The sequence below is a fragment of the Atta colombica genome, unplaced genomic scaffold (genome assembly GCF_001594045.1).
Source record: "Atta colombica isolate Treedump-2 unplaced genomic scaffold, Acol1.0 scaffold52, whole genome shotgun sequence".
Lineage (NCBI taxonomy): Eukaryota > Metazoa > Arthropoda > Insecta > Hymenoptera > Formicidae > Atta > Atta colombica.
In genome coordinates, this window is record NW_017259542.1 from 1517421 (window position 1) to 1530208 (window position 12788).

At 30.4% G+C, this 12788-nt stretch overlaps 1 protein-coding gene across 1 annotated transcript in view; it reads right to left on the bottom strand.

The window, feature by feature from the left end:
- Positions 1-12788, bottom strand: part of LOC108691826 — a 103666-nt gene that overhangs the window by 399 nt on the left and 90479 nt on the right. The window contains exons 3-6 of the mRNA XM_018199747.1: positions 10405-10482; positions 8412-8593; positions 4320-4518; positions 925-1031 (exon numbers count right to left, since the gene is read on the bottom strand). Coding sequence (XP_018055236.1) covers positions 925-1031; positions 4320-4518; positions 8412-8593; positions 10405-10482 — 566 coding nt within the window. The remainder of the gene's footprint in view (positions 1-924; positions 1032-4319; positions 4519-8411; positions 8594-10404; positions 10483-12788) is intronic.

The following is a 12788-nucleotide window of genomic DNA, read 5'->3' on the forward strand; positions in this document are numbered from 1 at the left end:
GAGAGAGAGAGAGAGAGAGAGAGAGAGAGAGAGAGAGAGAGAGAGAGAATAAAAGAAATCTTGGGTATGCCACACTAGAAATGCAGCATTGAAGGGCTGTATTCATCGTTAGAAATTAATAAATCTTTTCCGAGAAAAGTACTTAAACCACAGAGAAGAATTGAAATTGCATTACATAATTGATATAGTTTTAAGCCACAAGAAATTTTTGAGAAATAATGTAAAATATGTTTAAACGGTTTCTTTGGCTTTAAAAAAGTATTATACATTATAATTTTCGAATATACGCGAAAGAATCAAAGAACAACGTAAAATGGTTGATATTATGGTATCTTTAATCTCCGATTTATTTGATACTCCATAGAGAAAGAACATAAAACGAGATGATAATGTCGTATCGACCGGAAAGCGTTATAAGAGTAGCAGTAAGTAATTTATTGGAGCATAAAAAGAAAAAGGACGATCATCATAACAATGTTCTAATATGATGATGTTACGTTTCGCCGCTGTTAAGCAGTATTATCTTTTTACGACCAATCGCGAAATTATAATCAATATAATATAGCTCAAGTCCAATTTTACTATAATTAGAAAGAATGTTATTTAAAAATATTAATCTTTCCAATAAATATTAAAATTTGAGAAAAATAAAAAAATTGCTATAATATAAAAAAAAAATCTTAAATTTCTTATTTGCTAGTTAAATTAATTTAATATAGACATTTTGGAAAAGTTTAACTTTGATATCGAAATACTTTTACATAAAATAATGAAAATATTTAATAAAATTTCGAATAAGAATTAAGATACATTTTCAGATATTATGAATTAGTATTATGAATTCATCCAAATGTAATTTTCCTTGGGCTAAATATCTTTTTTTATGTAATAAAATCCATAAATTAAGTATTGTAAAATACATACCTTTAACACTTTGATGAGATTCCTAAGACCCGTGTATTTCTTTAGCAATCTGTACAGATCATTGGTCATCTGGGTATTCTCAGCTTCAATTTGTGCCGTCGTCATATCTATACGAAACACATCAATTCATTAATTCGTTTCATTTCAATATGATTTTCATTTTAAATACTCGAAAATATATTAAATCACGGAAAACACAATTGTTCCGCTTTTAATGTAAATTTAAATAAAGTAGCAAACAGAATCAATTAATTTATTTAAAAAAATTGATATGCCTCATACTTAATAAATTCTAAAATACAACATTTATTTCGTATAATTAATCTTTTTCATTAAATAGCTCTTATATCAATCATATGATATAAAAATGTTACATATATCGACGATGTAACAAATTTTGTAAAACTTTTTACTCTAATAAGAGGATAAACACGAACCAATGTCGAATGTTGCGTATAGTTATCATCAACATAGTTTGCTCGGCATTCCAGCAAGAGGCATTAATTAATGTTCAGGAAAATATTGCTCTTGCTGGCAAAATGAAAACCAAGCGGAAACGTTGGCTGTTAATATGTATGTTTACATATACCGAGAAGCAAATTGAAGTACTGGGACAGCAATTTGATATCAGAAAAATATTTTCAAACTGTAACTTTTTTAAATTTAATGTTATCAACAAAAGTTTATATTGTCTATATATTCTTATTGCCAATGTTTATTTGGAATATTTTGATAATAGTTTCTGTTCTTTACCATATATTGTATATATTAAAAAAAAAATAATTTGCTTTGTTTCTCCTATATTAAAATATAAAATAAAATAAATGTATGTACAAAATTATTGAAATACAAAATGTAAAAAATATAGTAACAAAATATAATAAAACTATAATAGATATACATATATATGTGTATCCATATATAAATTCAGAAAAATTCCAATCAATTAACCAAGTTAATTAATGGTTTTAATTAACCATTTTATTCGAGCCATTTGAATCGAATGGTTTCAACTAAAATTTACATTCTATTATGGTGTAAAAAAAGAGGAAATGATTCTTTGATTAAACAAGTGAGAAAGGACAGAATATTGTACCTGCAGTGAATATTTTTAATTACAGCTCCGACGCGGCGCATTCGCTCTATCGACAATTCACGTTGTTAATAAGTTCTCTTTTTTGCTGAAGTGATTTATGAATCCGTGATAATCACGCCCAAGAGCCCAATCGTACATTGTTAGTGTTCGCATTTAGGGTGCATGTATGAGACATAAAATAAAGAATAACTTTCGAATAATTTTCCACGTATATCACGATAATGAAAAATATGATAAATTTTTCATGTTCTTAGAAAAATAATGAATTGTACAAGTATTCGTTAAATATTTACAAGAATGTAAAAATTAACCTAAACAAGACAAGAAAAAGAGATTCATTACAAAATACTTATGTAGCTTTTCTCTACAAGTTCTAAACTGCCTCCAAAAATTCGAATTTTCTGATTTTGACTGGAAAGAAATGAAATTCGCTAACTTTTTAATATTTTATTAACAAAATATTTATACGAAATAGGGATGCATCGGATATCCGGAAAGTATCCGATATCCGGTATTATCCGGCACTTTTTTATTATCCGATCGGATATTATTACTATCCGGTTAAAATTTGATATCATTAAATTGTTTATTTTTTTTAATACAAAAAAATGTTCTAGAAATAAGTACACACACACACACACACACACGCACACACACACACACACACACGCACACACACACACACACACACACACACACACACACACACACACACACATATATTTTTTTTTATTTATGATAATCTAATTTATAATAATCTCATTGTTGGAAAATTACACTCTTTTTCCCCAAAGGCTTTCTTTTTTTTAAAAGACACTTTCTCGGAATCCAGTCGGATATTCGAGACAGAATGTAACATGTCCGATATCCGGTATCCGATATTCAGTAATTTTACGATTCGGTGCATCCCTAATACAAAGTATTAATAATCGATAGCAATGCTATTTTAATGTAATATTGCGTCAATATTATCGCTTTAAATATAATATGAAATAGTTAAATGTAATAAAATTAATAACATATTACAGATATGTTTCATCATAATGTACTGGAACTTTGATATCTTTAATCTCTTGGACATTATTACGGAAAATGACGGATTTTATTCCGATTTGAAAGCTTTCTAAAGCTTTCTAAAGGAAAATTAATGAATCCATATCTCTTTATATAATTTATAGTAAATGAAAAAAATTATTATTAGATTGAAAACAAGATCGTTTATGTTAAATACATTATTTTAAATACGAAGCGCCACTACGGTCTGAATGTTAAGATGTTGAATTATTATATATAATATATTCATATAAATTAATTTCAGAAATGATAACTGTGTGTCAATATGATTGTCGGACTTTCAACGTAACCAATCTGAAATATTAATAATCCCCCCAAATTTCCCAAATTTAATCAGACCGTAGTGGCGCTTCGTATTTAAAATAATGTATTTAACGATCTTGTTCCAATTTTTATTTATACACACTCGCTTACAATGCATAACTTTCTATACATATCAGTTATTGCGAGGAATATTGCTAAGGTCTCGGTAGTTTAAAAGCTTAGGACGCTCGCACGGAATGTAAGAGATCCAGGTTCGACTCCCGGCCGAGGCAATATTTTTCGCAATAAGTTTATTACAGTTTTTTAAGATTAAATTCGGGAAATTTGGGGGATTATTAATATTTCAGATTAATTGCGTTGAAAGTCCGATAACCATATCGGCACGCAATTATCATTTCTGAAATTAATTCATTTATATATATATATAATAGTTCAACATCTTCAACATCTTATCAGATCGTAGTGGCGCTTCGTATTTAAAGTAAAGTTACTATTATTTCGTAATTGTAGAGCACAAGTGTATAATATATAATTGTGTAGGTTTTTTGTAATTATCAAATTATAAAATATATATTAAGATATTAAGATTATAAGATAAACTTACATATTAAGATACAATATTAAGACATAATAAAGAAATCAATAAATAAAATTCATTAAAGAAATACAATTAAATTAAAAATTAAATAAAAATTAAATTTGAAGTCTCGTTAAGCAAAAATTAACGAGTCAAAAGAAACGATCTAAGATCGATTCACAAATAAATTAATTAATTTCCTATTCATTGAGTCGCATCAATTGAAGGTGTTAAGTCAGACAATAATCAAAGTCGCAGCTAGGAAAACGAATCACACGGACGAAGAACAATCGACAGAGAACAATGGAGAACTGTTTTCTTCGGCAAAATCTACCACTATTACTGTTCTCGACAATGATCGCTTATCGTACTCCGAATACTTACTCTCGAGTCTTTCGATGCGCTCTCTCTTAGTCTCGGCCTCCTCGGCAAGACGCGCCGAAGTTTTCACGCCTTCGCCGCTTTTGTGGGTCTTCTCCATGATGGAACAAGCACGCAGCACGAAGGCGGGCACAGTCTCCTGCTTCTCTTGTCTCGGTATATCCACCAGCGTCCAATATTGCGTCTCCAGCTTAATTACGTCCTGGAAGGGCAAAATCGTCAGTAGCTCGGGCTACTATCGTAAAAAGGAAATGGAGGGAAAAAAGCAGCATGCTTGTGCAAGCTGATCAGCCATTGTACAGTGAATCCTTTTATCTGCGTGTCTTCGAACGAGTCATTGGCCCATTCATCAGATGTGGTTAAGAAGATAAGAAGATTTTATCTACGCTTTAGAAAACGTAACATCATTAATCTATATTTATATCTATAATGATGGCTTACAAATTGTAAAGATATTTTGTCTATAACAATTAAATTTTACTATAATTTTTCTGTCTCTCTCTTTAAAAATAGTTTGTCACATATATTTTTATCTTTTTGTAATTAGATTAAATTATTCGTCAATCATCAATAACACTGTCTGACAAAATTTGACTTTTTTTCTCTACAGTGACTACGATCCGCATTTCTTAATAGATTCAAAGTCGCTGAATTCAAATCCGTCAGCGAAAGATGCCCACATCAGATTTTTTAGATAAATCGAATATGAGCCAAAAACAGTGTTTTTTGCCATATTTATCATTTTTTGTGGCTAAACGAAAGTTTTTTCAATTTCATTAGCCACTTTAAAGAGCGAATCTTCATCTTTAAAACGAATTTTTTTTACCTTGCGATTTTTTTTATCGAGTTACGAACGTTTTCTAAAACATAAACTGGTGAATTCAAATTAGCGGATTGAATCTGGAAAGTAGATAGATTTATATCAAAAAAGTATCTTAGACTTTCTAGAGATCACTGATATTGAATCTGAAAAACTTAAAATATAGAAATTCAAAATGGCGGACCCATTATGGAGGATCAAAATGCGAAAAGTGATATTCAATCCGCCATTTTGAATTTCTATATTTTAAGTTTTTCAGATTCAATATCAGTGATCTCTAAAAAATCTAATATACTTTTTTGATCAAATCTATTTATTAGATCAGTGCAAAAGTTCGTGTCCGATTTATTATTCAAAGTTCAAACAGCTGCAATTTTGTTAAAAATAAATGAAATTTAAATTAAAAAAAAAAGGATTTTAAAGCTTCTCTACTTTCAAATCTCTACTTTCAAATGGTTACTATATTTTCTGAATTTATGTGAGTTTTGTAATTTTTACATATAGAAAACTACGAATTAAATAAAACGGGAAAATTTTTTTCTTCACTATGTGTGTGGGCCTGTCACATGTCCAAAAAAAATTGCAAAAATTTTAAAATTTTTAACGTAAAAGCCTAAAGTTTACCCTATAAAATTGTTTTAAAAAAATGTTCCTTTTTGTTATTAAGTTGTTGCAAGTTAAATAAAATGAATATTTTGACTTTGCTTATAATTCCATCAAAACCATCACACAATTAAAAAAAATATTCTTAAATTTTCTCATCAGATAGAGTAAGATTTAGATTTTATTTTTAATAAAATAGCAGCTTTGAAGTTTGAATAATAATCAGGCACGAACTTTTGCACTGATCTAATACTTTCCAGATTCAATCCGTTAATTTGGATCTACCATTTTACATTTCAGAAAACGTTCATAATTCGATAAAAAAAATCGCATAGTAAAAAAAAATTCGTTTTAAAGGTAAAGATTCACTCTTTAGAGTGGCATTAATGAAATTGAAAAATAAAATTTCATTTGGCCATAAAAAAAATGGTAAATATACAAAAAAACTGTTTTTGGTTCATGTATTACTCGATCATATTATCTCAAAAATCTGACGTGATGATGGGCATCATTTTTGCTAGCGGATTTGAATTTAGCTACCTTATTAAGAAATACTGGTCCTACTAGCTGCAATTTTTTTTGTTAGACTATGTTATCAATAAAATATCAAGTTAATTTTAATTTCATAATTTTAAATTATTTTATTATTCTAATTTTATTCTGTTTTAATTTAACATCAATTTTTCAATATATCATTTAAATCGTTTCATATGAAAATTAATTCTAATTATTTTGTGTCATTCTATAACAACAATATAGTTAGTTACTACGATGTCGATAAATAGCAAGTTTATGCATTGTCTCTACAATAACAAAGTAATAATTTTATCTTTGTTATGCTAATATATTAAATATTTCATTTTTTGTTCGCATAAACACTTTGAACAATATACTTTGGAATTACACGGCCGTCGATGGAACAAACGACGCCATTTACAGGGTGCAATTTTATTTCGCATTCGCATCGAGGATTAATCTCAAGTTGGTTTTTTTCTCTGACAAGAATAAACTCTCTTGATTCTCTCGATAGCGGTTGCTTCAGAACGAAAGTTTACACCAGAAACAAACGTCGTCGTCCGAGAAAATGTACCTGCGGGACCAACGATTGCGAATCGCTGTGTATATATCCCCGGGGAGCAAAAAAGCGAAAAAAAGGAAAAATAAAAGATGACGATAACGTGCGTTCGTCTTCTACACCAACTACAAACAATCCGGCAATCGTGCTGACTATCTTTGCATTTATTTGTTGCTTGTCCCGTAGGTGCGCGATCTATCTTTTGGATAACAAACGTCGTGCCCGTTGCAGCGTGCATTTCACGTAGGTACTTTGAAAAATAAAATGATTGCGTTTTTTCCTTTGCCCGTTCGTCGGTTTTGTGCAGCTGGGAATTTCGCGTCGAGTTGCACGCGGATGAGTCCAGATATTTTGCGCTCCGTTGACTATTTACTGACAAAATATCATACATCTGCCATTTTTCCCTCTGTTTTTGCATCTTTTTTTAAATAATTATTGCTTCTCCAACAGTTTCATTGAATATCGGTTCGATTCACAAATTTAAATATATCGTTGAGAAATTTCAGAACAAGTTAAATATTATATATTCGTAAATCATATTTTTAATTCAGATATAATCACATTCTTTCTTTTTATATAAATCATTTAAAATATTTTTACACCCCAATTAAAATCAGGATTATTGTCTATTAATAATCATTTTCCGATTTATTGGCACTTGAGAATATTATGGATATGAATTTATTTTCAATTTCTTGAAAAAAAAATAAAAAGCCAAATAAATATTAAACGAGATAAGCACGTTTTTTTTAAGTAGCTTATTATGACAGTAAAAAATAAAGACTTTAATTAATATAATGCTTTTTTAATTGCAAGTTTATGTTAGAATTGTATATTTAAAGATTCGTAAAGAATAATTATTAAAAAAAAAGAAAGAAAATCTAAAAATATCTAAAAAGAAAGAAAACAATATTCTATTTTACAACTGACATTTTCTCTCCACTGAGATGTAAAAATACTCCAAGTGATTATTCCTGGATTAATAAATTTATACATTATGTGATAATTATTTATAATTTGTTGCTATTTTTTTCCATGATTTTTTTATCCCAGTCAAAGATTAGCTATGTCATGTCTATGTATTAAATATTATATATGATTTTGTAAACAAATTTGTTTTATTTTAATTGAAAAATAAATAGAGGAGTTTAAAGCAAAATGAAATACAATAACGTTGAGATAAGCGTGAAATTATTTGAAAAAAAAATTCAATGGACATCATATTTGTTATATCTGTTATGTTTAGAAATTATTTGCTAGACTTTGTATGTATATATATATATATATGACTTTATGTGTGACTTGAAAAAAGTCTATTATAAACTCAACAAGTTAATTACAATTTACATTATGGTATTGCAAGTTAATAATTAGTTCCTTAGCAATTCCTTAACAGAGAGCCAAGCGCAAGTGACTAAACCGGGTTTTAACAGGAGCTAGTTGCTGTTCTCTGTTTATCGTTTACCTGTACACATCAGGCAACATAATTACAACGTAATTACGTCAAGCGACAAGTCTGAGACGACTGACGAGCATAAAGCGTGTGACAAAAACACTCGTGTGTTACATTCAATTACGACGCTCAGTTTCTCCTTACCTTGATCATATTTTTCAGGAGGTTATAACGCTGAAACACGTTGCGCACTTGCTTACTGTCGGTGTACTTGCACATCAGTTCGACAAGGGCCCTCTTGGCGGTGTCGTAACTGCCATCCAAACGTATCCTTACAACTCTCAGCCTCTCGTTCGTCTCGATCACTTCCTCCTTCGTTTGTCCACCTGCGTCCGCCGCAGAGAAGCCTTATTGCAATTCGAAAAGTATCGGAAGCACGGGCAATTTCCCCTCGATTACGAGTACTTCTGTCGTGCATCAACGCATTTTACTCTCATGATTGTATTTGATCGATTTTCCTTATCATGTGCTTCAATCATTGCGCGTCGCGTTTAATAGGGCCGTTAAATTAAAGCGCGATGGAAACGCGAAGACATCGCGCATGCGAATGTCGCCTTCAATTAATTTTCAATTAACTCGACACTACGATAACGTCAAAAGTTTCGACATAAATAAATCGAGCATGATACGATAAGCAACTCAGTCGACGTGTTTCCACCATCAAAGTTTCATCAAATTTGTAGGAAAAGTTTAAATCCCAAAGATAAACAAAACCATATTTTGAGCTATAAAATATGTTCAAAAAATTTTATTCCTTACTTTCTTATTCAATTTATAATAAATGATATTAAATTTTAATTGGCTTTTTTCGTGACTCGATTAGAAAGACGTATAAGTAATTTCAAAAATTATTGCATAGTTACAAAAAATGATTATTCTTGACTCCATTCCATTAAGGCTAGATTGATTTTAAATTCTTTGAGAAATTTGCCATTAAAATCAAGATTGTGGATATCCTGTTATATTATTATCGTACGTTAAGAATTTATCTGATCGCATTTCACCAATGGCAACACGGCAACGTTAATGTCAGAATTAATCATAGTTCCACATTCATCGATGGGAAAACGTTAATCTAAACCTGACAGAATTCTCAGCCGACGAAGTTTCCGTCCATTCAGCTAATACAGCGACAGTCGACATACCGTTACTCTCTGCTCCAATCGAATACAAGAGTTTCCGCTTCGATTCCATTCATGGGACAACTAACAACGTTCGCTGTTGGCAGACTGCCAGACACTTATTTCCGAGTGATACGTACAAATGTCTCTATTGCTGATTCATCGGAATTACTATACTTAGAACGAATACTCGCAGTTTATCTTTAATTCGTTATTTAACGTGTACAAAGAAAGAAAGAATTAAAAATATTGATTATTTAATGTTGATAAACGAATTAAGATTCAGCTAAATTCGTATACAAGAGTTGATTAATAGTTAATACGAATAGGAATCTTGTGTCCTGTTTTGAAAGATATAAGAAATCCCTTATAAATATTTAATATTGATCAATTTAATATTAAAAGATAATAATTAATTACTTATATTAAGTATTAAAAGTACACCGTTCAATGCTTTTAATACTCCAAATAAATAATTATAATTACCTATTGTCTTCCAATAATAAATTAGCCAGTATTAACTTTCTTTCTGTGCACAAAGATTCTGTGTACAAGGATGCAAATATGCTTTAATAAAAATAAAATGATGCTGAATGAAAAATTTCCAAAGTTTTCTTAAGAATATTTCTTAAAATATTCGTACACAGAGAGAAGGTTAAACTAGCCAATATTAAATTTCTTGTAAGGAATATAGATATACAAATTATATTTTGAAAGCTTCTTTCTCAGACTATTTATATTTCATAAGTTTAAAAAAAATTGTTGCACAGGAATTATCTTTATTAGATTGTATTTTTCTGGATGAGATTATCGAGGAAGATCATAAATTCACAATGGTTTTATGAGCGAGCCGTATAAAAAGCATTCTTAAAGTAAGAGGAAGCACACGAACACTTCATCATTTCGCAATCTTTTTCAGCGTATAAGGTTATCGAGTCGCGGCGATTTGCCAAGGTAGCGGCTAAAGTTTAATTAAACTCCCACGTGAGATGAATGTGATAAAATATCGAACTTACTAGACGTGCCCTCGTCTTTTACGTCCTGGACGATTCTCCGCACGCTCTGCGTGAACTTGCCTACGAGATTGGTGCTAGCTGAAACACACAATGTTCGAATTGTTTTATAATCTTCTATTGTAAACAAAACAAATATAATATTTCACAATTTTGAATTAAATGCCTCATGTTGCTCGCCCGATGAATAACATTACAAAGTCAAATTGACGAAAACACGCTTCTTTCCATCATGTCGGATAAAGATTCGCGGGAATAATGGATGAGATCCGCCGAGAGGATGAAAAAGAGATTTTTTTGAGCAAGAGAGAGAGAGAGAGAGAGAGAGAGAGAGAGAGAGAGAGAGAGAAAGCAGAGGAGAGCGCAAATGTCACTCAGTGCATCCGGCAAATGGATGACTTGACGAGAAATACCAACATCGTTCGCGTCCGTGTGAGGAGACATAAAGCGCAGCGACATGGAAAAGCAGGCTAAAGCTTCTTACTCGTAAAACATGGGATTGTTCTTAAAGCAACCGTCTAAGTAGGCTTTTTAAAGCGATCGATTCGTCCCATCGACCGGTTGCTGCGATTGATGTGACCGTTATCGGTAACAATTGAACACGAGCTATGCTTTTCTACATTATCGCACGTACAGCAAGTGTCGCATGTATGAAGTCGCGGTCAGTCATCTATTTATATTGAGAGATTTCTCGCGAAATTTCTCGTCTGACATAATGGACAGCTTTATCACGTTTAATCCTCTCAGTCGGCTTAATCCTTCGCGAGATGAAACTGGGATACCATCATACCTAACTGTGTGCCGTAATTTTCAAATGAAGCTCCGACTAAAACGGACTCTTTTACTATCTGCACTTACGTCGAATTCGTTATTTCGTTATTTCTTTATTTTTTCCTATTTCTGACACGAAATCACAGCGGTATTTTAATTGTAAAAAAGGGATTTAAAAAAAAATTCTGTGATATCAATACAAAGTATACTTAAAGGAATCTTCTACATTAGAGAGTAAAAAAAAGTCAATTTTTTTTTCATAAATCGATAATACAACTCTTCGAGAATATGTCTCGAAAAAAATTTTAGAGCAAAATTCGAAGTTCATCGATATAAATTCAGCGCTTATGCGTGACGCGCAGATAATAAATAATAAAAAAAAATCTTTTTTTTATTAAAGTACTCTTAAAGCCATTTAATTTTTATTCTGGAAAATTTTTTCTATCTCTTGTAATTTCAATGAATTCGCTTTGAAAGAAAAAAAAGGTTTTTTTTCGAGAGGATGCTAAACCTCCAGATAAGTGCAAAAAAATATGAGTCTAATTTTTTCTTTATGTTTGACAACATCCAAAGCTGATTAAAATCAATTCTCTTGTTAATAGCACAAGAGAGATCCGAATAGCTCGTAGAATGGCTCAAATCAAATCGTACAAAATAAATTCCATGAGGAAGCTGAAGAATTATTGTATGTCCCTGGAAAAACAAATTAGCCTCTGAGAGTACTGTAAGTACTCAAGAATTAAATCGATAACTTTAAACGCGGTTTTTTCGAAATCTATTTTTTGCGTTTTTTTTCAATTTTGTGTACACGATTGAAAAAAAGCATTTGACCAATTAACTTTTCATAAGGCTTATTAGTTAGCTAATAATCAGCCATCCTCAGTCAATGAATCTAAAAAATTAACTAAAAATCAACATTAATAATTTTTTTTGCAATAAAAACGACTGCTACCTAGTGAAAATTGAAACTTTTTTTTCAAAGTCGCATAAAATTTTAATTTATATGTATATTTTAAAATTTTTTAGATTCATTTAGGACAAAAGACTATAACAATTAAAAATCTTTCTTAATTTTTTGTCTCTGGCAAAAATTACAGCCGCTAGGATGTACACAAAATCATAATGTCGTGTGATGGCGAGGCATCAAATTAAATGTTTATATTAAAAATGCCTATTACGGTCAAAGCTGGATCTTCATTGCTTTAAATAATTTCTAAGCTATTAGATCGAGAAGACTTGGCTTAAGATACTCGTACAGAATACAAGAGATCCGAGTTCAAGTTCTAGCCGAGATAATATTTTTCGCAATAAAAAAAAATTTAACAGTTTTTCAACATATTAGGGAAAAAATGTGGAAAAAAATTCGTAGCGTTTTTTTAATGTCATCTAATGAGAAAAACGCCACGAACTTTTCCCACAGCTAATATTATCATTTTTATAATACTATCTTTATGATACTTGATTGTAGCATCAAATTATTAAAAAATTGCTTGTCAATTTAATTCGTGATTGCTAGAATAATTTTAATTGCATTTATAATCTGGAAAAACAATTCGGCGCGCAATTCGAAAAGATTGCAATATGATATATAGCAAGTATATATATATATATATATA